This window comes from Miniopterus natalensis, chromosome 17 (assembly GCF_054644295.1).
Source record: "Miniopterus natalensis isolate mMinNat1 chromosome 17, mMinNat1.hap1, whole genome shotgun sequence".
NCBI classification, from domain to species: Eukaryota; Metazoa; Chordata; class Mammalia; order Chiroptera; family Miniopteridae; genus Miniopterus; species Miniopterus natalensis.
Genome location: NC_142097.1, coordinates 3,752,838 through 3,776,201, shown reverse-complemented (window position 1 = coordinate 3,776,201; position 23,364 = coordinate 3,752,838). Strand labels below are relative to the sequence as shown.

Below are 23,364 nucleotides of genomic sequence, written 5' to 3'. Positions count from 1 at the left end.
GACGCGAGACGTCGCTCAGCGGGGCTGCACCTGCGCAGACGCGAGACGTCGCTCAGCGGGGCTGCACCTGCGCAGACCAGAGGCAGACCAGAGGTCACTACCCCGGCTGCGCGTGCGCAGACGCGAGAAGTCACTAACCGGGCTGCACGTGCGCAGACGCGAGAAGTCACTCAGCGGGCCGCAAATGCGCGTGACCTCAGGCGCAGCGCCGCACGGGTGGCGCGCGGGCCAAACCAGGGGCCGTCGTCCTCGATCACAGACCCGCACCGTCTCCAAAGCCCGCTGCCCCCCCCGCCCCCCGGCACGGATCTCGGCCCCCCCAGGTTGCCGTCGGAGGGCAGGCGGCTGCCCCGAGGTCGGTGAACGTCCGGACGGGGGCGCCGGCGCCTACGGAGCAGCCCCCGCGGGGGCCGGCGCGGGCTCCTCGGGCTCCTCGCCCAGGTCCACGATGCGCACGCTGTCGTCCTTCTTGGAGAGCCAGAAGGCCGGGTAGACCGGCTCGGAGAACTCGCAGCGGAACCGGTGCAGCAGCGTCATGGCGCCGCGCTCCACGCCGTAGAAGGCGAGCTCGCCGCGCGGGAAGCTGACGTAGACGCCCAGCCTGCGGAAGGCGCGGGCGGCCAGCGGCGTCTCGGCGTCGCTGTGCCAGGCGGCGAACGCGCGCCCGCTGCAGTGCAGGCTCCAGGAGAAGTCGTTCCCCGAGATGCAGCTGTTGCGCCCCTCCCCCTGCCGGTCGATGCCCTTGCAGGTCAGGCCCACGTAGGTGCCCGCGCCGGAGGTCTCGACCTCGAAGTAGTACCTGTGCAGGTACAGGCTCTGCTGCGACAGCACCTGCCGCCAGTGCAGGAACCTGCTGGGGAGGTCCGGGTACGGGTGCTCCCAGGGCGTCGTGTTGGTCACCTTGCGGTTGTCGTCCTGCAGCCGCAGGTACCTGTGCGCCGTGTCCGGGTCAAAGGAGATGTCGCACGCGTCTGAGGAGAGAACAGAAGCCGGGGGAGCGGTCAGACCTGACCAGCGGCCGGAGCCCGAGGACACGCCCACCTCTGCCCCGCTGCCCGGGCGCCGTGCCCCCGGGAGGAAGGGCAAAACCAGAAAACAGGACGCGACCGGGTAGTGTGGCTCTAATAATACGCGCTGGGCCCCTGTCCCTGCCCCTTCCTGCGCAGGGCTCCTGCAACCCTGGGCATTTCCCCGCTGACGGGACTGTCTTCAGTTCTGATGAGGTGACTCCGGGTGGGCCCCGGGATGGCTCCTGGGTGGGGACTTGTCACCGCAGACACCAGGCCCTGATTAGAAGCTTGGAATTTTCAGCCGGGCCCCACTTCTCCGGAGAAGGGAGAGGGGCAGGAAATGGAGTGAGTAACTGATAGCGCCATGAAGAATCCCATCAGCAGGGGCTTCTAAGAGCTTCAGGCAGGTAAACACCCACCCTGGGACGTGATGCACCCCAGCTCCACGGGGACCCTCCCAGGCCTCACCTATATCCTTTATCATGTCCTTTAATATACTAGTAAACGTAGGCGAGTGTTTCCCTAGCTCTGTGAGCTGCTCTGACAAAGGACGGGGTCATGGGAACCTCCGATTTGCAGCCGAGTCCTACAGAAGTTGTGGGTAACCCGCTCCTTGTGAACAGCATCTGAAGGGGGGGTTGTCTGGTGGGACTAAGCCCTTAACCTGTGGGATATGACCGTCTCCAGGTAGGTAGTGTCTGAATGGAGTTAAATTCTGGATACTCAGCTGGTGTTGTGGAGAATCGCTTGCTGGGGAAACCCCCCCCACTACCACACCCGTGTTGGAAGTGGTCCCAGACCCTGTTGAACAAGTCACTACACTTCCTTCCTGAAGCTCAAATTGTTTGGCATTTCCTGTATTATTTGCTGAACTGAATTAAGAAATGAAATCCATTGGTTCACTTACTCATTCATTCAACAAATGTGCTGAAGACCAGGCACTGTTCTACTCAGTGTTGGCAAGGGTTTGGGGGAACAGGCACTTATATACCCACATTTCATCCATTGACCAATATTTAGCCTGGTGAGCTCTCAAACAATCCCCACACATCTCCTCTTCCCAGTCCCAGAAAATGACAGTGCCTGCATGCACGCAGTTGCTTGAATCTCACTGTTATTTTCAACATTTCTTTTGCTATCATGCTTCTCCCCCCCCCCCCCCCATGTAAGGCACCACAAGTCTCGCCCAGACTAGGGTCATAGGCTCCTTGCTGGTCACGTTGCTCTCCCATGGCCCCTTTCATTACCTTCCCCATGATGGAGCCACAGTGCTTGTTTCAGGATGTAGGCTAGGGTAAATCATGTCACCCAGCTTACAGCCCTTTGATGGTGCCCCTTGCTCTTAGGATAAAGCAGTGATCCCTCATCCTGGCCTACCTGGCCCTGCATGACTGGTCCTTGTCTGTGTCTCTAGCCTTGTCTCCTGCCCTCTCCAGCACCCTGACCTCAAACCTGCCCAACACTGAACCCACTTCAGGGCTTAGCACAGACCATTCCCCTGGAGATGTCATCGTCACTCCAACCTGAGTCGAGGGATCCCCACTGATCCTTTCAGGTTGCGGCTGAGGGTTCATGTCCTCATCGAGGCTCTCTGTGACTCCCTTATCTGAATCACTCCCAATCACCGACTCTCAGAGCACCCTGGCTTTTTACACTTTGTGCTACTCATCACGATGTGTAATAATCTATTTGAGTGCTTGTTTCATGCTTGTCCTTATCTGTAAGAAGCTCATTTTATATGGGACTCTAACCTGGGGTTTAGCTCAGAGAAGATGCACAGTATATACTTGCCAAATTAATTAGCATATTAAAGACTTTTTTTAAATCCATTAACTTAAAAAATGATCTTAGTTTAACCCAGAGCTTTCCAAATGCCTTCAGTAAGAGAAATACCTAGTAATCAGTGAGACCACCTCCTGGAAGAAAATGACACAGCAGTGCAAGAAGTTAAACGGAAAGATAAGTGTAAACTAAGGACCATCAAAGGCATATAGTCTGCAGCTGTTACTAAAAGTGGCCACAACAGTATCCGCAGCAGAACTTTTACCCAACACCAACTCCTTTGGCAACCCTTGGCATCATATATTGAACAATAATATTCCTCTCATTTAAGGGGACGAAGGACTTCCAGGAGGGCAGGTGATTCTGTGTTTCGAGACAAGAAAGCCAGAATGGGTCTGGAACATTCTGTTAGTTCCAGGAAGCAATGATACTTTTAGGACTGTCAAGGGCAGAATATCAGTGTTTGAAGGAGAGGCCAGCATACAAGTGACTCCAGCTGGTCAAGTTGGCAGTTTGAGCCCTAGAACTTTGAAAAGTGAAGCAATCTGAGTCTGTAAAAGGTTAAAGCTTCATAACACTCAAAGAGAAATAGTTCCTATTAGGTGTACAAAAAGGTATTCATCATGCAGAATAAAAAAGATTATAATAGGATATGTATCATTTTTATTTTAATGTTAAGAATGAAGAGTATTTGGCTTCTTGTGTTGATTATATCTGTTTGTGAAATATAGATGTTCTGCCAGGAAGAAGGAAAGAATAAACAATGGAAGCTATGTGCAAACCAAGAGGTCCTGGGAAAAGTCAGGGCTATAGCAGGAATGGGAGACAGGCATCAGAACCGGGGCTACATGTGATAACCAGAGAAAAGGGGGTCCAGGAGTTGGTTAGCCAGTAGTCACCCCCAGAAACAATTAGAAGCAGAGTTCAATGGCATGTTCCAAAAAGATGAACTAGCCAGATGTCATAAAGATGAGCCTCACAGTTTACAATAGCTAAGATCTGGAAACAGCCCAAGTGCCCATCAGTAGATGAGTGGATAAAAAGCTGTGGGACATTTACACCATGGAATACTATGCAGCTGTAAAGAAGAAGGATCTTGTACCCTTTGGGACAGTATGGATGGACCTGGAGAATATTATGCTGAGTGAAATAAGCCAGGCAGAGAAAGACAAACATCACATGATCTCGCTTATACGTGGAATCTAAAGAACTTAATACACTGATGAACAGAACAGATTCAATGACATGGAAGCACAGATCAGACTGACGAATGTCAGAGGGATGGAGGAGGGCGAGTGGGTGCAGGGGGAGAGAGTAACCAAAGAATTTATATGCATATATACACAAGCCAAGGACACAGACAATGGTGGGGAGGGGGAGGGGACGGGGTGGAATGGGTCATTGGGGAGAAAAAGAGACATCTGTAATATTTTAAACAAAATTAAAATTTAAAAATAAAAGATGTGCCTTAACATGCAGATGCAGTCCTTCCTCTACTAGGGGATGAAACCTCACTGGCTTGTTAACCACAATGAAGTGTTGATTGGAAGTTCAGTGTGTTAATAATGCTACAGACCACATCAATACCACATAGTGACAGGACAATGTGTTATGCAATTCTGGCCAAGCCAGACTTAACCGGGAACCATTTGGCACCTAGCCAGGCTCTACAAAAGTGCCAAGGTCATGAAAGACAAAAAAAGACTAAGGGACCAGACCCAGACTGGGGGAGACTAAGGGGGCATGGAAACATCTGTGATCCTGGATCAGACATTAGGCCAAAAAAGGACATTGGTTAGAACACTGAGTGAAACTTGAATAAATTTTGTAGATTAGTTAATAGCATTGTAGCAACAACGTTTATTTCCTGGTTTTGATCAATGTAGTTATGCAAAGTGTTAACATTTGGAGAAGCTGGATGAAAAGTACATGGGAATTCTTTGTCCTATTTTTGCAATGTTTCTATAAGTTTGAAATAGTTTCAAAATGAAAAGATAAAAACATTTTTAATTAAATTTTTTAAGTGTATCTTTTAGGAATAGACCAAAGATTGCAAGAACCTGGAACCTACGTGAGAGATGGCATTCTTGGTTCAGCAGAGCATTATACTGGCATCAGTAACTGAGGGGGAGAGGGCTGCTCACAACTTACATTGCAGGAACTGCTGCCTGGTGCTGGGCTCGGGTTTTGAGGTCCAATACTTGCGCTCAACAACAGCTGACACTTGAGTTCTGATGTCATATTCCTCTGGAAAATCAGAGAGTTGTGAATGCACACCTGTCCCGGTGGCCAGGAGAACTTAAGAAGCAGGTCTTCCCAGCCAGGTTTCCCCAGATGTCCTGGAGGAAAATGGGGCTGAGCCTCATCACGTCTCAGAGAACCATGTTCAATGGGCCACATTTCTTTCATGGGTAAAGCAAAACAGGCTGAGAAAGATCCCAGACTGACTGGGGTTTCACCTAAAAGCGTAGGCATTAGGAATCGGAGAAGCTGGGCCTGGAAATGTCAGCCAGTGGCATGTGACTGACCCACCTTATCTGGGTCTCGATTGTGAAAGGAAATCAAGACATGTCCATTAGTAACAGTTTGGCGAAAGATGGCTTTGAACATGAGACGTCGCCCTGATTGCCCTCCCTGGCGCTCTCCCTCACCTTCCCCATCAGCGCTCTGAGGGACACACGTGCCAAGCCCACACAGTTTCTCACCTCCCTTCGCGAACTCCTGGAGCTTTTCCTTATAGTTGTGCAGCAGCTGGATCAGGTGCACAGTGGAGTCCGTGATGACCTTGCAGATGCCTGAGAGCTTGTCCTTGAGCCCTATGTAGACGCTGGGGAAGGCACCGTCCTCCGTGCTCTTGAACTTGCAGTACTCCTGCAGGAAGGAAGCGTGGCAGAGCTTGCCCTGGCTCCTGTGTTTCTTAAACTGGCTGCTCTCCTCATCCCGTCCCTCTCTGCCGCTATAAAATGGGTCGATGGCAATGTACACTTCACAAACTAGGTGTGTCACATGTGCAGCTCAGGGGCTAACAGCATAGAAAACATTTATTTTTTAAACTGGGAAAGTGGGTTTTTAAAAATCAAGAGCTACTAGACGCCTATGAGCAATTCCAGTACCCAGCCCAGGCTGGAAACCAAAAAAACCAAAAGCACCTTTTATGCCAACAGCGCAAAGGAGGTCACATCCCTGCTATGCTCATACCCTCAGGACCTTTTAAAAAGAATTTAAACACAAGCCACAATAGGGAATGGAGGACCGGGTGCGGCACTCAGAAGATGCACAAATGAGACCTGACAGGAACACTGGCTGCCTTCTCCCTGTCAATTCGATCCAAACACAGTTTTCTCTAATTCTTGTACTGTGATTCAGAGATTGAAAGTCAATTTCGATTCGTATTTTCTTCACGTTTTGATATTGGAAAACAAGGAATTGAGAAAAAGACTTCCGTCGTATTTTTGTCTTTGCTTCTCTCTTTCGTTGCCGGGTTAACTCTGCCTGGCTGGGTGGTGGGCGTGTGGGTGACTCTTTTCCTTCATGTTTTTCTGTTTTTTCACAGTAAACATTTATGTTTGTTGTAGCCGGAAGGGAATTCTTTTTTAATGCAAGAGAGGAAAACTGTCTGTATTTAGGGATATTAGACCTGAAGGAATTAATCACTTACTCTGACCTGATTGTTCGATAAATGAGGCATTTGAGACCCAGAAAAGTTAAGTGACTTGCTAAAAACTAAACAGCTATTAGTGACAGACCTGAGGTGACAGAATTTATGCCGACCTAGTGCCCCTTCCCTGCAATATTACACATGCTCAGTCTGGCTCTCCTGCCATGTACCCGAATGTCCTGTCCATTGTTATGAAGTCTCATCCACTCACGGGCCTTCCTCCATCGCCCAGCACCAGCTGGCGAACAGGCCTCCAGCCTCACCCCTGCCAGGCAGGCCTCCTCAGCACTGTCAGAGGGTCCTAAGGACACTGCTCTGTTCACCCCTCCCCATCTGGAGCCCTCCACCGGCTTCTGTGACTCCCTGATGAAGAGCAAACCTCTCACAGCCAGACAGCCTCCTCTCCCACTGTTTGTGAAAGTGTCTAATCCCCCAAAGCAGTTGTGATTCCTCACAGCTCTCTCCTGCATGCCTGCTTCCTCAGCTCTCTCCTGCATGCCTGCTTCCTCAGCTCTCTCCTGCATGCCTGCTTCCTCAGCTCTCTCCCTCATGCCTGCTTCCTCAGCTCTCTCCCGCATGCCTGCTTCCTCACAGCCCTCTCCTGCATGCCTGCTTCCTCAGCTCTCTCCCGCATGCCTGCTTCCTCACAGCTCTCTCCTGCATGCCTGCTTCCTCAGCTCTCTCCCGCATGCCTGCTTCCTCACAGCTCTCTCCTGCATGCCTGCTTCCTCAGCTCTCTCCTGCATGCCTGCTTCCTCAGCTCTCTCCCGCATGCCTGCTTCCTCACAGCTCTCTCCTGCATGCCTGCTTCCTCAGCTCTCTCCCGCATGCCTGCTTCCTCACAGCCCTCTCCTGCATGCCTGCTTCCTCAGCTCTCTCCCGCATGCCTGCTTCCTCACAGCTCTCTCCTGCATGCCTGCTTCCTCAGCTCTCTCCTGCATGCCTGCTTCCTCACAGCTCTCTCCCGCATGCCTGCTTCCTCAGCTCTCTCCCGCATGCCTGCTTCCTCAGCTCTCTCCTGCATGCCTGCTTCCTCACAGCTCTCTCCTGCATGCCTGCTTCCTCAGCTCTCTCCCTCATGCCTGCTTCCTCAGCTCTCTCCCGCATGCCTGCTTCCTCAGCTCTCTCCCGCATGCCTGCTTCCTCAGCTCTCTCCCGCATGCCTGCTTCCTCAGCTCTCTCCCGCATGCCTGCTTCCTCAGCTCTCTCCCTCATGCCTGCTTCCTCAGCTCTCTCCCGCATGCCTGCTTTCTCAGCTCTCTCCCGCATGCCTGCTTCCTCACAGCTCTCTCCTGCATGCCTGCTTCCTCACAGCTCTCTCCTGCATGCCTGTTTTCTCAGCTCTCTCCCGCATGCCTGCTTCCTCACAGCTCTCTCCTGCATGCCTGCTTCCTCAGCTCTCTCCTGCATGCCTGCTTCCTCAGCTCTCTCCTGCATGCCTGCTTCCTCAGCTCTCTCCTGCATGCCTGCTTCCTCAGCTCTCTCCTGCATGCCTGCTTCCTCAGCTCTCTCCCGCATGCCTGCTTCCTCACAGCTCTCTCCTGCATGCCTGTTTTCTCAGCTCTCTCCCGCATGCCTGCTTCCTCACAGCTCTCCTGGACATACTTCTCCTTGGGCAGTACTCATCTGCCATGACCTGGTTCCAGCTCCCCGCTCCGGGAAGTCCCCCTGCCCTTCCTTCCTGCACTCCTGTACTCTGAGTCGGGACCTGCCTCTCTCTGTCCCCAGGGCTCCCCATGCACCCCACTGATCTAAGAGCGGTTCTATCCGCACATCCACCAGTGAGCCCCTGGCGTTAGTTTCGCTGGCGGACACCTCGGCCCCAGCCCGCCGCACCTCCAGGAACAGCACGGTGTTGCCGATGGCGGCAATCCTCGCCAGCTCCTGCCTGCTCCTCTCCATCTCCGCAGTCCTGTGCTCCAGGTGCGTCTTGATGCCATTGGCCTGGCTCAGCGCAGCCTGTTCCTTCTCCTCCAAGAAGAGCATCACGTCGGCCTGGGCCTTCCTCATGGCAGCAAGGAGCTCCCCAAACTGCTCCTCAGCCACCATCTTCACCTCCGACACCGACACCTGATGGGGGCAGCAGAGGGCCTGTTAGCAGGGCTCGGGCTTCATCAAAGCTCAACGCTCAGCACACAGAAATGCAAATCTGTCAGACCTGTACATTACGGAGCAATTTTCTATTATAAACGGAAGCTTTTATTCTCATGTGACTCTGGGTTCCTGGAAGAAAAGGCCTGCTCCCCAGTGTGTAAGTCCTTGTTTACCCATCTTTAACGCAGTCTCTCCCACTGCAGAGAGAGTGGCCTTCCAGCTCCGACAGCCGGGCTGCTACTCAAGGTTCTGAACCCAAGTTTTCTACCAGGGCAATTCAAGTATTCAGCGTACTTGGTAGTTATATTTATTGTGGTAAATTGATCATTGGGCTTCTTTGTAAAAGTCTATAGCATAAACCAGCTTCCTTAGCATTTGCTGCCTGTTAAACTGCCCACTGCAGGCACCAGAGCCCAAAGCACATCCTAGGTCAGGGCGTCCTACCAGGCACGACTGTTTAGGGTGTGTGTTGGTGCCCACAGGAGGAGCCCACCCGTGCAGACTGAGTGCTACATTCAAATAACATAAAACAAACTCGGCGTGATAACTGTCAGGATTGCGCTTGTGCATGTGGGACTCTGAACTTTCACAGGGCGAGCGCCCTGCAAAACTGCCTTCAGTCAGTGTCCTATTTACAATATCAACCAAGTTGTAAACGGTTTCCTCCTCTCATTGGTAGTTCTTAAGTACTGGCGCTGACGGTTCTTCTAGTAAAAAGTTCTTTTTTAGTACAGTTAAGAGTTCTTAAAGTATAGTAAAAAGACAGCATTCTTAGCCCTAGAATTGGTCCAGAAAGGTTATCAGTCAGATGGTAGGTGGTCTGGATGGTGGATGCCTGGTGGTCTAGAGGATGGTCCCAGGAGATCTGGTCACACCCAGTGGTCTGTATAATGGATGTCACGCGGATGTCAGGTGGCCTGGATATGTGAGTCCTTCACGGGGATAATCAGAGGGTCATCTGGAGGTCTGGTGTGTGCCCAGATGTATATCCAGGCATTGACACAGGACTGGAAAGTTGAAAAAGTTTAAGTTCCCAGTATAGTTAGGACAAGAGTAGAGTCTCGCCTCATGCCTCCGCCTTCACAATGTTAACAGTTTTATCAGGTTTCTGAAAGTGACTTCATTTTATATATTACCTATCTTCACTCTTTCTTCAGAGGCAACAAGCATTTATTTGGAATCAAAAAGAACTGCAGCTCAGGGAGCACAGATTCAGGCAGAAACCTAAATGGTGTCCCAGTTACAGGATGAGAGCAAGGGGTTTTTATGAGAAAAGGAATAGAAAAAAAAGAAACTTCTATTGGTGCTAACAAGCTGAGTCACTCTTTGGCTATACATGGCTGGTTTCTGATTCTGTCTTCAGAGTTATAATCTCTAGTCCCTGTGGTCAGGATGCCTGCTTCCCTGTTAGCTTTGCAAACGCTTGTTTGCGAGACAATGTTGGTTGGGCCCGGGGTATTATGGGAAAGGAGAGGAATCCATTTACTCCCTACAATGATGACATGTAGGGAGCATGATAGCATGAAGCTCAGAGGCATAAGACTAAAGACAAACTTCAGGTGCAAACCCCGCTCCGCTGTGGCCCTCCTGAGGAAGGCCTCAAATGATGCTGGTGGGTTTACTCTTCCGCTGTCCTGTGTAGCCTCTCATTCCTAAGCCTTCCCATGGATGTACTTCTTTGCATCTAAATGGAATGTATAAACATATAATTTACTGCCCAAATGATGACAAATAAAGACTATGGAAAGGAGGGGCCACAAACACATCAAAGTACCAAAGGTAAAGAGTTGAAGATTATGGTGCACATGCCTGTCGATGGACTGAGTCGTTTTTAGGCCAAGGGAGCAACAATCCCAGGTTCACCTGTTTCATCCATCTAGGGGTCCCAGACAAGTCTTATCTCTCTGTCTTCATGTCCCTTGTACACGGTGACATTATGATAACTACCTCCCTCGGTTACCAGGCAATTCTGAAAAGAGCTGCATAGGGACCAAAGTGTCTGAAAATTAAAGAACTGGGAAAGGCAAGGTGCTCTGTGTGGTTCTCCAGATTACGCTGAGATTGGAAATCAACAATCTCTGAAGGTTTATAGGGCTTTAAATGGGCAATTGTTTTTCTTCTTTCATAAGATTATGTGCATAAGAAAGAAGTATTTACCGTTCAGTAGCACTTAGTTATAAACACTGAGGAGAAAATTAAGTTGAAATGAATACACGTATTACACATGGGTGGGTGGGTAGGTGGGTGGGTGGGTGGATGGATGGATGGATGGATGGATGGATGGATGGATGGATGGACGGACGGATGGTTGGGTGGGTGGATGGATGGATGGATGGGATAGAATCATTCTTGGTATACAAAAATAACACTGCTGATTCACTGTCATAGGATAGATGTATTGCATTCTCTTCTGAGTGATGGTTATTGGTTTACCACTAATGAGAAGCATTTGTGGAACTGTTTGGGTCTACATAGAGTTTATATGGAAAGTGGTCATAAAACCAGAGAGCCTAAAACTAAGTAGCCTGTATACCACTGACCTTAACAAGTATCATCCACTAATTAGCAGTTTTCAACTCTCTTTTCTGGTTGCCAGGACATAGGACTAGTGACACTCACATGGAGGTGGAGAAGCCAAGATTACGTATAATTCCTGGAGCTCTATCTAAACAACCCCCTAACTCCCCCACACCCTTTTGTCCTGATCAAGAAAGCATACAGAAATGTAAGAACAAAAATGCTATTATTGCCCGGCCAGGCGTGGCTCAGTGGTTGAACATCGACCTGGGATCCAGGAAATCGAAGTTCGATTCCCGGTCAGGGCACAGGCCCAGGTTGCAGGCTTAATCCCCAGTCGGGGGCGTGCAGGGGGCAGCCGATCAATGACTCTCTCATCACTGATGTTTCTATCTCTCTCTCTCTCCCTTCCTCTCTCTGAAATCAATAAAGATATTTTTTTTAAATGCTGTTATTACAGACCTAGTCTTGCTTCTGCTCTATATTATGAAAAAGTAACTCACTTGCCAATTTTGAGCCGTAAACTACTTTCATAGCCAATCCCAACAGCAGGTTAGGCCACCCAGGGGTGCAGCTGGCTGTGTCTATACCTCTCATTCTCATTTGCTGAGAGACCTAGGAGCCCACGGACATGGAGGCTGAACCTGCTGGGCCTCGCTGAGCCTGCAGCTGCATCCGGGCATGTACGGCAGCCTGACAGGTGACCCCGACCAGCCTTACCAAAACGGATTTATGATTGGCTTGGAGCCTGGCGATGGCGTTTTCATTCAATTTGAGTTTCCGCTCCAGGTCTAGCTGGGTGCTCCGAAGCTCAGCCTAAGAAAAGAAAAAGACAGCGTTAAGCAGGAAGGAGGCAGTGCTCACAGAAGGTCCCAGGAGCAACAGCGCCCTCCCCTTACTTCCACAGAAAGGAGAGTTTGGCCTCAGAAGCTGCTCTCAGAAGTGAGCCCAGAGCACCCTAAACGGAGGCGCAAAGGTCATCCGTGCGCCAGAACCTCCTGGGGCTGAACTCAGCAGGAATTGGCTAAAATATGGGGAGCACATACACTGTGCCACGCTGGTCATTATTTTAAGCAGTAATATGGATTACCTCAAATCATCCTAACCGTACCCATATGTAAAGGTCACTGTCTCCATTTCACACATAATAAAATCAAGCCACCTATCCAAGGTCACGCAGTTGAACAGTGGAGTTAAGCCCAGGCCTTCGGACCCAGAATAACCTAACAGGGAGCATGGGGCTTGGAGCTGATGGCGGGGATCCCAGGTTTTCTATTTAGCAGCCGAGACTTGGGAAAAGTCTACTGAACATCTCCGGACTCCCACTTCTTCACCTGTGAAGCGCCTAACTGGTGGCGCTTCTGTGAGGGCTGACGGGGACAGCGCGTTAATGAGACTGTGCCCAGTAGCTGGTGCGCTGTGGGTGCTGTGCCCGTGCCAGTGCCGCCGGGGCCCTCCTTGCCCTTGCTAGGGCTGCCATGGCGGCTCCCCCGCGAGTCTCCTTCCCCCTGGAGGCGGGCACAGCGGCCAGCCGAGGCAAGTCCACCTGCTCCGACCCCACTGCCAGCTCCACTCTCCCCTCCTGGGACGCCCTTTCTGCCACAAAGTGTGCCAAGGCATGAAACTTAAGCCTTTGAAAATGTCAGAGGCCCTGTCACTCTCCTGCTTCCACAAGGGCATGAGACAGCAAAAAAAAAGAATAGCTCTGGTTGCTCTGAATAGGTTACGCTGCACTTAAAGCTGAGTCATTAAGCCCTAATAGAGCTCCGAGGCTATAAATGAAGTCTCTCCTTTCTCCCACTGAAACCTGGGGGAGTTTCATGCCTCTGGGCGAGGGAGCTGTGGGCAGGGATCCTTTGCTCAGGCTCTGGGGCGCTGACTTGGAGCCTGGGAACCCAGTGACCTCCCACTCCTGAGACCTGAGACCTGACGCCCAGGAGTGAAGGGGGGGGGGCACCTGGCCTATTTGGGGCACTTGTATAATCCTGACCTGTGGAAAAGGCTTGCGCAGTGACCGGTTCCAGAGGGGGCGGAAGGAGACACGAGTGGCTGATTAAGGTGGAGGCAGACCCAGCAGAACCCCCGGCAGTGCGAGAACTGGTAAAATAGCCCAGCGTGGCCCAGAGCCGCAGGGAGACCCCAGAGATCTCCAGGGAGGCACTTCTCTCGCTCTCTGCAAACGGCCATAACAAGAGCAAAAGGCTCCTACGTCCCTAATGGTGACCTCTCTGAGTGAGTCACCCCAAGGGCAGCCACTCCTGTTTACCACAGAGGTGGGATCGCTTTGAGAAACCAGTATCTCCAGTTGTTCCTCTCTTAGAAAATAATGGGTGGCTCATACTCTGGCTTCAGGGTTTCCCAGAATGCCAGCCACTCCCATCCCAGCCAAGGTGCCAGAGCAGGAGGGGGCATCCATGAGCGCAGAGGGCCCTATGTTGAAGGGCACAGAGCGTCCCGCCTCTTCAGCAGGGCAGTGACAAATATGCAAAGGGTACCATACTTGCCTGCGGCTGCTGGCCATACAACCTGTGTCAAGTCATTTAGTGTCTCCCTTGGTGCAGGGCCTCAGGAATGTCAACAGAATTGTCCTTGCTTCTATCTACAGGGCAAAGGTAGCCACCCAGAGCTTGGTGGCCAGGAGCCAGGTCAGAGATGCAAATAGGAAGAGCAGAGAGCATGAGAAAAGAGAAGAAAATTCCCAATGGTCTTAGTTCCTCTGTATTTCCAACCACGAGATGCTGGTCCTGCTGGAGTGTTTACATTTGGTTTCCATCTGACTTCACTCCTGTTATTGGTCAGAACCTGCTACATGCTAGTCCAGTGAAATAAGACATCCTCGCTGCTCTTGAAAGACATCCAGCCTGGGAGACTGTTTAACAAAAACAAGTTGCATAATACTGAGTCCAAGGCATTCCTCAAAATCTCTAAATAAATTCCTTTCCTGAGTGGCCTTCCGCCACCCATCTTCTGGATGCCAGCAAACAGGCTGTGAGCAATGCTGGCCACCTGCTCTCCGGAGATGCACGAATCCCTGCGGCTCTCAGAAACTTCGCTGCTGTTCTGTGTGGACACTGTCTGCGGGCAGCACACAGTTCTGAACTTTCTGGAACCAACGCTGATGTTGAATGTAATGGCCTGTCACGAATGGACTTCAAGACCCGAGACAGGGCCCAGATCAGAACCCTGCCCTGACCTCACGGCCACGGCCTGTGCTGCCCCAGCCCTTTGGCATTCCAGGGAGCCCCGGAATGTGCTCGGCTTCCTGATCAGGGTCCACACTCCCCGAGGATAGACGGGGAGCCTGACAGCCCGTAGGAAGCACTCCAAAATGTTTGATAAGCTTGAGGAAAAGCAAGAAAGAACCCTGTGCACTCTGTGGGTCAGGACAAACGGAAGCGGTCAGGAGGAGCGCAGACCGCACCAGCGTGCACATGTGCACGTTTCCACAGCAGCCGGCCTGCGAGTCAGGAGGGCGAGAGGAGTTGGACCAGCCGCCCTTAGAGGAAGGGGCTCGGGCAGCTGGCTTGGAGCAAAGGGAAGTGCTGAGGCCCCATCAGGAAGAGGCTGGCAGAACAGAACAATCACAGGGCACCGAACTCCGGGAACTTTTGCCCCCGGCATAGCTGGAGGCCGGGGGAGCTTCAGAAAGGGCTCGCTGCTTCTTGCTCTGCAGACCAATGCAGGATTTCGGCTACTTTGTGTCCTTATGGCCGACCCTGCCATTTACAGTTTTCTATGCACAACACGCCTGCCTGAGTAATTAGCCCTTAACACTATCCAAAGTCACCTTCAGCAAGTAATGCCAGCAGGCTTGGGCTAGCTGAAGGGAATATTGGGTTTCTAGAGCCTTAATTTAGTCTAATAAAACTTGCAAAAAATCCCGGTGCAGTTGCAGCCTCATCGAGGCACTGCGTCTTCTGGGCTGGGCCCCTCACAAGAAATCTTTGGGCTCCGAAGATTTGGCAGAGCCACCTAGAATGTGGCTGTCACAGAGTAAACTGACTATCTGAGCTGAAAACAAGGACACAGGGTGGAAAGGACAAGAGCTCTCTTAGGCAGACCAAAACACAGAGGTTGTAAACCGGGTTCATCACCAAAACTCTGGGGCTGGGGCTATTGCACTGTATTTATAACCATGGTTGCTTTTCAGCCCTCAAAACTTCCCTAGACCCTTAGGTAGCTGTCTTTATTTTATTTCACCAGGCCCCTCTTAGGACGTCTGAACTTGGGGTTCCGCACACGCTCTACACAACTCCTCCTGCTCAGAACTGCAATTACCCTACATCCCTGTAATGCATCAGTTTACACCATGTTTAAAATTCATATTGTGTCTGTGCTGCCACGGGCATAGAATATTCCTTAAAGAAAACAGAAGGAAGTGTAGATGGTGGCCTGTGCCTCTGAGGAGGGAGATGGGAGTCCAGGATGGGAGGGAGACCTTCTCCTGCCGTAATTCACTGCAATATTTGGAGAAGATTGTTTTTCAATATGTACATGCATCACTTTTCCAGGAAAGTATAATGAAAATCAGATGTTATGCCCAAAGGAAAAAGCAGTACACTTTGTCTTAATATTTCTGCTGTGTTTGGTAGGTTTTTAGTGCAAAAGGAAAAGTCAGGTTCTAATATGGTGATCTTGGGGTCCTGCCCTCGTGTTCCTCCAGTAGGGTGGGTCCCTAAAGCTTTCATTCCTCTCTCCATGACTTAGTCGTATCTAAGAGTTTGGACAAATGTGGTGGAGATAAAAGATCGTCACTCATAGAGTTATGTGAGGACCAGGTGGGGAAATCCACGGAAAGCATTTAGCACATAGCAGTACTCAGTGAAGACTGATTTCCTCAGTTACACGGAGCCTTTCCTTTGATCTGTCGGTCAGCGCAGAGCCTGAAAGGTTATGAAAGTAGGGAGAGGAGTGACGTTCCCTGACACAGGAAACACTAGAAACCGGTGGCGAGTGGCTTCCAGAGTTGGAAACAGTGACTCGTTGGCATCTGGACCACAGAGTTTTCCAAAACAATTCCCACTAACACTGGATAGAATCTAAGCCCAAGAGTGCCTGGGGGAGGGGCCTGACAAGTAAACTGCCCTCCCCAGGAACCTTCTTCCTCTGCTGCCCAGGGACTGGGCCAAGGGTGGGCCCACCCTCTCACCCTCTCACCCCCTCACCCCCCACCACCCTCACCCCGCTCGCAGTGCAGACAGACCACCCTCAGTGTGAATATAAGGAACATAGGACAAGAGTCAGCTGCACTTTGTCGCTTGGAACAAAAAACTGCTCCCCAGAAGTTTAAGGTTGAGAAACGCTCTACAAAGTTGCTAAATCCATTCCCAAGAACTCTAGGCTGTCAGCTGTAGGGCTAGTTGTTCTAGAAACCGTTCCCTATCTGATGGGAATAAAATTACAGGCTATGAGCATGGTGTTTTTTCAGTCCCTCCTGATACCTCTATCTGATAAGGAGCTTTTATTTTCCCCGAGTGAAGCCACCCTTGACATTGTACCTGGAGGGAAGTTTCCAACTCTATGTTATCTTAGCACTTTTCAAGCTCTTGAATTTCACCCCGGTACCTCTAGGGGGGCACTTTCTGCTGGTCTCTTGTTTGGGGTAGAGGGAAGGAGAAATGAGGGGAAAGGTTTGATTCCTCTCTCTTGAATCTCTGCCAAGTTCACACTGTGTTAACTGCCACAGAGATCCAGGCAGAGGGGAGCATCGCTGCACCCCACATCCGAAGGCGGGACAATGGGCGGAAGCGGCGTGAGGAACAGCAGGCAACCGGGCCGCACCAGGAGGCAGGCACAGAGAGGCAGCCCAGGGGCGGGGACAGGGTCACCCACTTCCGTCTCCAGCGCCAGGTGAAGCAGATACTGACCCTGGATGAACAGGGCACAGTCCTTCTCGGGCGAACTCCGAGCACAGAAGTGGAGTGAGCGCCCCTGGGCGCTTGGCAGTGGCTCGGCCTCTCCCTGGGCTCCCCGGCTCCCCACCCCCTCTCCCAGAGGGGCCCCAGTACCCACCTCCTTGTCCCTGCGGGCGACATCCAGGGAGACCGAGGCGTGGCCCTTGTGCTCGCCCTGGCCGCACTCCTGGCAGATGCACTGCCGGTCGGGGCAGCAGAAGGCCACCAGCGGGCCGCGGTGGGCAGGGCAGGTGCGCAGGTCGCGGTCCCTGGCCGGCTCGGCCAGCTGGTGGCTGTGCAGCTTGCTGTTCTCCTGGTGTGGCCGCAGGTGCTCCTCGCAGTAGTTCACCATGCAGGTCAGGCAGGACTTCACCGCCCTCACCCTGCGGGCCCCGAGGCAGAAGTCACACAGGATCTCCTCCTCTCCCTCGCCACCAGAGCCGGCGCCCTGTCCCTCAGCCTCCCCCTGGGGGCTCCCCAGGGAGCCCTTGTTCTCTTCTGCCGGGCTGGCTGACCCCGAGTCCGGGCTGAGGGTGGCCAGGGAGTGAGCGGCGATCCCGGCCAGCGGCCCTGGAGCCATCAGGTCCAGCTCAGCCATCTGGAAGGCGCTGCCGAGCTTCCCTGCCTCTGCTCCTTGGCCCAGGATCCTGAGCTCAAGTCAGACAGAGGGCCACGCCCAGATGACTGCAGCCCTGCAGGACTTTAACTGTTTCCTCCCTCCCAGAGGAAGCTCGGTTAGTCGTGACTCGCTCAGGGCTTGGACAGCAGCCAGCTGCGGTGCCGCCAAGGCAGCTACATTACTCATACTTCAGACAGCAGTTCAGGATGTCCCCACAGGCTCGGGCTTCTCCTCGGGCCTGGTCCAAAACTCCCATTCTTATGTGAATAATCTGACCCCATAGGCTCAGCTGAAGGCCCTGTAAGTCTGTGGCTGCTCTGGAAAAGACAAGGGATTCCTGAGCTCTGCTGTAAAAAGCCTGCATTGCTTTACATAGTTTTACAGGCTACTTTTTTTGTGTTTATTTTGTTTGTTCGTTTGTTTCTTTAACCCTCACCCAAGGATATTTCTTCCATTGCTTTTCAGAGAAAGTGGAAGGAAGAGAGAGAGAGAAACATCGATGTGAGAGAGACAGATCCATTGGTTGCCTCCCACACATGCCCCAATTGGGGCAGCTGGGGATCGAAACTGCAACCCAGGCCTGTGCCCTTGACGTGGAATCAAACCCACAACCCTTCAGTGAGCAGGCCGACACTCTAACCACTGAACCACACTGGCTAGGGCTTGTTTTTCTTTTTAAAGAGATCCAAAATATAAGGACTTCAGACACAGGGCAGCCACTCATCCTTTCCCCTCTCACAGAACAGACATGAGTCAGCTCGGAGCAAGGTACGTGTTTCTGAATCTGACCTCTGGCCTCTCCCATATAACCATCTTATGCATTCCGGGTTCAGATGGACATTTAGTATGGATCAGGGGGCAGGGAGGAGTTTGTCTCCTTCCACATGGAGCTCCATTCAGACAACCCTCCCAGGCTACACGTCCTGCCCTATGGTTCCTAGAGAGGGGTCTATGCCAAGAAATAGCCCCTTTGCCCACTTAATAAGGCCTTCCTAGACATGCTGTATAAGTTCGCTTGGGCTGCCATAACAAAAACACTGACTAGTTGGTTTTGGTAACCTGAAAATAAAAGACCAAATTGAGAAGCAACAAGTGTTTATTTGAGATTTAAAAAAAGAATAGCTATTTGGGAAACACTGATTCAGGCAGAAACCTGGGGGGAGGGGGGAGATTTCCTCAACCCTTCTAGGTTCTTCCAGCTGTTCTAATATTCAAGCAGACATGGGATAGATTAACAAGAGAAAATAACCAAATTTAATTACACATACATGTTTGGGAATCCTGCATACATGGGAGAGTCAGAGACCCACATACATGAGAGGTTCAGGGACAGAAAGGAAAATTATATACATGGCATTCTGAGCTCAGGATGAGGTAAGGTGCCTTGGGGCTTCAGAGGGGAGGAAGGTCATTCACAGGAGAACATCTGTCCAGAAATTAGATGTTTGCCCTGCTCTGTAGATAGGTCATGAAAATTTATTTCTGGTGATAACTTTTATTATGGGCAAGGACCCAAATTTAAATCCTTTAAGGGAGAGGTAAAAGTTTCTCATGAGACTGTAGGGTCTCCATTGCCTTCATCTCAGAATAATTTACATGCCTAAGTAGCTCATCTTGGGGAGGTCTGCTCTGAACCTCTTCAAACCCAAATAATTTTTTGATTAGGGGGTGAAGGCAAGGGGTTTTTATGAGGTAAAGGAAGAGGCATAATTACTTGAATAAAGGAAAAATTTCTGAAGGAGCAAATAGGCTAACTTTTTCTTTAGCTATACATGGTGATGCTCATTCTAAAGAACGTCCTTACCTATCAGTCCAATAGTCAGGATGCCTCCTTTCTGATTAACTTGCAAACGTTTGTTTGAAATACAATGTTGGTTTGGCCCAGTCCAAAGATTATTTTTCCCAGTTCAAACATTCCAAAGGTTAGAGGATTAAGACACACAAGGCTTCCCTAGTTCTGTTTTAAATGGCTTCAACTTATGGCAATGTTTCACAGTTTAAACAACAGGAATTTGTTTTCTCACAATTATGGAGGCCGAATGTCCAAGATCAAGGTGTTGGCAAGGTTAATTTCTTCTGAGGCCTCTCTCCTTGGCTTATAGATGGCTGCCTTCTCCCTGTGTCCTCACATGGTCTTCCACTGTGTCCCATTCTCCCGTTCTTATAAAGACGTCAGTCATACTGGATGAGGCCCACCTGAATGACCTCAGTTTACTTTAATGATCTCTTTAAAGACCTTGTCTCCAAATACAGTCACATTCAGAGCTACTAGGGGTTAGGATTTTAATTTATGAATTGGGGTGGGGGCAGAGAAATGATTCAGCTCATAACACATGGCCAGGGGATGAGACAGGAAGTATCTGGGCCCTGAGAAGAAAGGCATCACCACTGGGTGTGGGGGGTGCACAGTGTACTTAGTGTTTGCCAGACAAGTACCAAAGAACCCAGGGTACCTGCCCCCAACTCTGTATCCTGAAGAGACTCTACAACTTCCCCCAGATGTCTTCATATATATGGATTTGGAAAACAAATCGAATAGAGAGAGAGAGAATCAGGGAGGGGGCCCTGGTGCAGCTCACCCCTGGGATCAGGGCTTGGGGTATCTCCCAAGAGTCACGCCCCCCATGGCTCTCCACCCCTGGGGTGAGTTCTGCAGGGCCTGGATTAAACCAAATAAACCAAGGGACGTTTCTTGCCAGTGACCAAAACATTTCATAAATGCAAGAAACCCAGCAGCTGCTTAGAGCTGGGGGGCATAGGAGACCATCACAATCTATCTCAGATGTGGCCCTGTTTGTTCTTTTCAGCAACACGTATAGTTTCCCAAGTATCCCTGTCCTGACTACCCCCCTTCACTGCTGAAGATCCCCCCAGAGAGGTTTCCTTATGTTCCATTTCATGGTTTTTAAATCTCCAACCAGGAGGGAAAGAAGCTGGCTTCCGCTGGTTGGCCTTGGGGCTTTCTCCAGTATTAACAGGACAGGGTTGCTTCACTCTCAGAATGACCCGGCACGGAACTGAACAGAGCCTTTGAACTTCCTCGGGAGGGGAGAGGAGGTGGTTGCCTGTCCGACCTGGTCCACGTTCTCAAGTGCCAGTTAGAGGGCATGGTCCAGCCTGGGTGTTTTGTGGCCTCTCACTCATCTCCCCTTCTTTACCTCCCCTTCTCCTTCCCACCCTTCCCCCTTTCGTGAGCTGTGTCCCTGCCACACCTGCTTCGCTACCCACTCTGCAGGGCAGCTCATGGGTGGGCGTGCTCAGCCCTTCTCCGTCGGAGCCCCGGAACTCGCGGACACTCCACAGCCGCGTGGAGAACAGGAAATCTGAATTTTCAGCCCCAGGCTGGTCTAAGAAAACCACTTGTTCCCTCTTAACCTCAGTTTCCTTGTCCATCAAATGAGCAGGCTGGTCTAGGCAGGGCTGGTAAATAGGCTCCTGGTTTGGCTCCCTGGGAACTGTTGTGTCTGAGCTCACATCTGAGCTGAGTGGAAAGGGCACGGCGGTCTTACCCCTACTGCCAGGAACCGCAGTGCATCTCCTCGCACCTCAAGCCCCACCGTGGCCCAGCACCAGAGGCCTGAGGCCGACGCCCTGCGTGACTCCTAAACTCAAATTCCTAATGGAAACGATCGCTCTACCACCACCACCAACCACCCCTTTCTCAGTCGCCCCTTAGCCCCCCTCCCCTCCTTCACAGAAACTTGGTTTTCCCCAGACTGTTTCTCCTGCCGCCTCTCCCGGCTCTGCTCCTTCCCGTGTATCTCGGAGCGGAGGACTGGGAGTCGCCCTCACCCCCATCGCAAACGCCCAGACCCCCAGCACCCCAGCCTTCTTGTCAGGTCTGGCCCCTGCTGCTCATCCCACCCAGCAATGCCACCCCCTCCGCTCCTCCTGGCTGTCTCCTGCCCCTTACTCGTGGAGGCTGAAGGCCCTGGATCGCAGCCTCCCCCTCTCCACCCCAGCTCTACCCTCATTCTCAGGGCCTCCACCTCTGAATTTCCTTCACCACCTCATCGCTGAGCTGCTTCTCCTCAGCCACCACCCTGGGGTCACACCTGGCTTTTTTTTTTAATGCAGTAAAATACACATATGAAACTTACCACCTTAACCACGTTTAGTGCACAGCTCGGTGGCGTTAAGCACGTTCACACTGCTGTGCAGCCATCAGCACCACCCATCGCCAGAGCTCTTTTCATCTTGTAAAACTGAAGCTCTGTCCCCACCAAACACTGGCTCCCCATCCTCTCCCCCAGCCCCTGGCAGCCCCATCCTACTTTCCGTCTCATGAACTTGGCTATTCTAAGAACCTCACGTAAGTGGAGTCGTGCAGTAGTTGTCCTTCCGTGTCTAGCTTACTTCCCTCAGCATGTCCTTGAGTCTCACTTGTGTCGCATGTATTGGAATTTCCTTCCTCACACATGGATTTTAAAGTCACCGGAACTCTGTCCCCAAAACCATGAATTGATAATCCCACTCTCTGACCACGCCTATGGCTCGCTCGCTGAGGTGCCCTGTGGAAAAAGGGCCTCAGGTTCATCGGGCCTCTAACCCACTGTCTCCACCATTTCCTCTCCGTCCTCTTCCCCTCCTGGCTTCGTTTCTTCTTTGCTCCTTTACACTCCATGGTCCGCCACTAACAGCCTTCTCCTGCAGCTGCCCTCAGCCCCCCTGCCCTTTCTACCCCGTCACATTCTCTTGACAACCTACAACCCTAACTGACCCCTCTATTCACCTTCCCTGAACCTGCATCTAAAAGCAAGGATCGTTGGAGCAAAATCACCAATCACACGGAGGAGTGCCACAGCAGGTTCAAGATCATTACCTCCAGAGAGGCATCACTCTTCCAGAAACCAGCCCAGAATTTTCCTGGCTCCTCAGGGTGCTTTGTCCCAGTGGTTCCCCAGGGGGAATTGTCCTAGTGGGCTTTCAGGCTTGGGGTTGCTGTTGCAAATTGGTCCCCAGCCCTGCTTTTCTCGTAGAGTGTTCTGATCATTAATTATTACTAGCAAAACAAGAGAATGAACTGATGGAGAGGAGAACAGAGATTACAGACTCAAAGAATCACTGCTCCTCGTCTCAGGACACGGTGCCCTACCCCCCACACCTATCTCTGTGGTGTAGTGGCTGGACTCTTCAGGAAGGAGGGGGCTTCCTAGGGTATTACACGTGCCCTCTCTCCATAAAGACTGAGACACACGTGTTGTTCAGAAGATGAGACTGCAAACTCTGGTAGGGTCCAACTGCCTAGCACCCACCACAATGCCTGACAGGCTCCTGTTGACGGGTGAACACTGGCAGGAATCAGCTTCTACTGTGCCTTCAGCTATGGACAGCCTCCAACTACGAGAGTGTGTGGACTCATTTCTTCCATAGGCGGCAGGAAGTCTAGTCCTGAGTACTCCCAGGTTCCCTTCTGTTTGCCAGTGAGGTGTGGCCATCACCACCCAGGAACCTACGGGAGGGGCGGGGGAGCCTTCAATGCCCTGGAAATGGAGAGCCCAGGAATGTGACCACACTCTCCAGACCCAAGTGCAGGACATTTTTATGAGGCACACAGTTCACAAATTCATTGGTCTGTGTTCTGCTGAATCTTCATATCAACCTCCTTAACGGCCCTAAGAACTGTGGTGTGATAAAACCCAAAGTAATTACACAGATTGAACTCCAGTCATCTTTATAGTTAGGCCTAAAATGGCAAAATAACCTCCCCGTAACGAATGAAGTAATTTGCTTGTTTGTTAATCCTCCATTGATTTTCGGAGAGAGTGGAAGGAAGGGGTACAGAGGGAG

General features: G+C 51.4%; 1 protein-coding gene across 1 annotated transcript; it reads right to left on the bottom strand.

The window, feature by feature from the left end:
• Positions 1–334: 334 nt before the first annotated feature.
• On the bottom strand, positions 335–17,655 carry TRIM16 (tripartite motif containing 16). Its single transcript, XM_087826503.1, has 6 exons — positions 17,074–17,655; positions 11,782–11,877; positions 8,287–8,520; positions 5,498–5,663; positions 4,944–5,039; positions 335–971 (listed from the first exon to the last, which is right to left on the bottom strand). The coding sequence occupies exons 1-6, from the start codon at positions 17,551–17,553 to the stop codon at positions 388–390; spliced, it is 1,656 nt and encodes a 551-aa protein (XP_087682629.1). The 5' UTR covers positions 17,554–17,655; the 3' UTR covers positions 335–387.
• Between the last annotated feature and the right edge of the window lie 5,709 nt (positions 17,656–23,364).